The sequence below is a fragment of the Castor canadensis genome, chromosome 18, assembly GCF_047511655.1.
Source record: "Castor canadensis chromosome 18, mCasCan1.hap1v2, whole genome shotgun sequence".
NCBI classification, from domain to species: domain Eukaryota; kingdom Metazoa; phylum Chordata; class Mammalia; order Rodentia; family Castoridae; genus Castor; species Castor canadensis.
The window spans coordinates 3,031,038-3,033,961 of NC_133403.1; the positions used below are offsets into that span (position 1 = coordinate 3,031,038).

At 66.1% G+C, this 2,924-nt stretch overlaps 1 protein-coding gene across 2 annotated transcripts; it reads right to left on the minus strand.

Annotated features, from left to right (window-relative positions):
* Positions 1 to 2,924, minus strand: Osm (oncostatin M). Of its 2 annotated transcripts, XM_020180791.2 has the most exons (3): positions 2,180 to 2,847; positions 970 to 1,103; positions 1 to 594 (listed from the first exon to the last, which is right to left on the minus strand). In XM_020180791.2, the coding sequence occupies exons 1-3, from the start codon at positions 2,211 to 2,213 to the stop codon at positions 46 to 48; spliced, it is 717 nt and encodes a 238-aa protein (XP_020036380.1). In that variant the 5' UTR covers positions 2,214 to 2,847; the 3' UTR covers positions 1 to 45. The 2 variants fall into 2 exon arrangements, with proteins under 2 accessions (XP_020036380.1, XP_073916996.1); XM_074060895.1 differs by having other exon boundaries at positions 1 to 1,103; positions 2,180 to 2,924.

The window sequence follows — 2,924 nt, forward strand, 5'->3', positions numbered from 1 at the left end:
ACAGCACTCGCCACGTCCCTCTTGCTGCAAGGGGCGCCCCTCAGGCTACCGGGCCAGCCAGCCCCTGGGCACCAGCCTCTTGGCCCTCCTGGAGGCCCCGGTCCCGTGTGTCCCCTTGCACAGAGCCATCTGGGGACTGTCCCTCCGGCTGCGCCTCGGGCTGTCCCCCCACTCTCTGAGCACCCTGCCCATGGAGCCCATGAAGCGATGGTAGCCGCTCAGGAGCTTGCAGCCCTCCAGCTTGGCCTCAAAGATGCTTGGGGCCGTGCCCGTGAACGTGACAGGTGGCAGTGATGTCCCCAGGCCGGCCTGCATGTCCAGGGAGATGTGCAGCTGCCGAGACAGGCAGTGGATGTTGTTTCGGACGCCGTGCGTGTTTTTCCGGGCCATCGGCAGCTCTGGCAAGTCCTGGGCGTCCGAGAACTGCAGCTGCAAAGCAGTGAGGTTGTGCAGGAGGTGACCCAGCGTGGCGTGCACCGTCCTCAGGAAGCCAGCCTGGCTCAGTGACCGCAGGGCATCCTCGCTGGGGAAGGCCCCGGGGTGCTCCTTGCAGAACCCTCGCCGGAAAGGGACGCTCAGGCCTTGCGTGACGACCTGGACAGAGAGGGGGAGCAAGGGGATCAGAGCTGGGGTGCACGCTGGAGCCCCCCAACCACGCGCACGCACGCACGGCTTTGCAACGCTGGGCCCCGCCAAGCCGATGCGCCCGTTGCGCGGGTGCAAACACTGAGGCCGGAAGGCGGACACAGTGGCGGTGGTGCTGCACAGCGGGTGGCAGGGCCCAGGGGGGTCAGTGGGGCGGCTTTGGGACCGTGTTGCTCCAAGACGCCTGGCAGAACAAGCCGGTGAGCGAGGACCGGAGTCGGCAGGGCTCAGGCTGCAAGCACTCCAAGACTCAGTTTCCCCACCCACGCCATACTGTCCCCTCCCTGCCCTCTGACCGCTCCCTTCCAAGCCCCCGGTGCTCACATAGGGCTCCAGAAGTGAGCTGGTGTCCGCGGTCATGTTCGCCTGATGCTGGAGCTGGACAAGGAGCACGGAAGGGACTGAGCAGCGGGGCACGGCCGTCACCATGTGCAGGCACAGGAAGCTGAGGACCGGACCTGTGGGGCACAGAGGGGGACACGGTCACCTGACCGGGCCAGGACGCTGCAGGTGGGAACCTCGGGGACGGGGCTTGTCCCCCCCCCCACCATCCACCGAACGCCTGCTGGGTGCCAGCTGCCACCACCTCCCCAGGGACCAGGACAGTGGCTGCCATTTCCCAGGCAGGTCTCTGAGCACCTGGCTGGCCCGTGTCCCCATGTTGACTTCAAGAGCTGTCCCCAGCCACAGTGTCGGTGACCGGCAGACAGCTTTGGGCCAGGTACCTCGAGCTCTGTGTACAGAGCCAGGAGAGGCCACCTCTCCGTCCAGAGGGTCAGCCTGGGCAAGGTGCCATGTACCCATTTTGCTGACGGGTAAACCAAGCCTCAGGTCACACACAGCCCGTCCTGCCTCCTCCTGGCCCTCCAGGGATGTCCCCTGGGAACATTTCAAGGGGCTGGCCCGGTTCCGGCTCGCTGTCCCCACCTCCACAGGCACCGGCAGCCACGTGGCTGGAAGGGCCTGTGGCGCAATGACCCGGAAGGCAGTGACACTGTCCTTCCCGTCCCTCAAGCCGGCCGGCCCCTCGGGGAGGACCTGCTGCTGGGAAGGGCCGAGGAGCCGGGTGCCCAGGCTTACAAGGCAGCCACCCTGGTCACCTCCCCGGGTGTCCGCATGCCCCCCCCCACCGCGTGCGTGTGACAGGCGCACATGGGACGAATGTCAGCACGGGGCGGGAGGTGACGCTGGAGAGCACGGCCCTGAGTGTGGCAGGGACCCAGGTGTCAGGCTGCAGAGAGAGAGGGGACCCTGGATGATGTCACAGGCTGTCACTGTCCCCTCATGGGTGTGGCTGCGTGTGCTGGGTCCCCTGAAGCCTGCTGCAACTTCTGCCACCTGTCCCTCCATTGTCCTCAGATTGCTTGCATCTCAAGTCCCCCGGAGGACACCTGGGAGGATGCTGGGCTCTCAGTGGACGCCCCCCGCCCCGTCCCTAACGTCCTTCCACCTGGTGCCCGGTGTCCCCAGCTGCCAGGGGACAAGGGACAGGTCCTCACCGGCTGGCACAGCATGGCTCGGGGGTGCTACTTACTGAGCAGCGGTCTCCGTGGGCGCTGTGTCCACATTGCTGGGTGTCCACAAGCTCTGGCCTGTGCCTTCTGGGGGTGACACCTCCAGGCTGGGAGCCCTGAGGTCTGGCAGTCACTTTATGCCCACAGGGGCGATTGGGCAACACCTCGTGAGGTGGGTGTGGAGGGGGAGGGGGAGGGCAGGCCTTCTGGGAACCCCAAAACCCCAAGTCTTCACAGTGGCCAATGGGCGTCCTCCTCCTGTTTTCTTCGAATTCATTCTTCGAGGTCAACCCCACGCCCAAGGGTGCTGCAAACGCCAGTCCCAGCTTTCCTGGGGTCACAGCAGCAGGAGAGGGGGTCCGTGCCATCTTCTGGGGGGTTTTCTGTGTGCGGGGTGGGGGGGCCCTGGTCCCACGTGCAAAGGAGGGGCTGCCGCCGGGCCTCTGGTGCCCCCCGCTGAGCTCTGGGGCCGAGGGGGGCGACACCTCCCTTCCCGCCCTCTCGCTGTGGCTGTTGGGACATTTGTGAGCGGAAACCACCAGGCTCTGGGCACAGAGCCAGACCGAGGCTGGCAGCCCCGAGACTGTGGTTCTGACCCGGGGACAGCTCTGTTCACCCACCAGACAGCCCCCCGCCACCATCTTTGCATCCCAAACCCGCTGGACACTTGGGGCAAGGATGAAAAGGGGAACAGGTGTCAGGCTTTGCGACATGCTGTGTGGCTCGAGGCAAGACGCTGAACCTCTCTGGGCCTCCAGAGCCCCA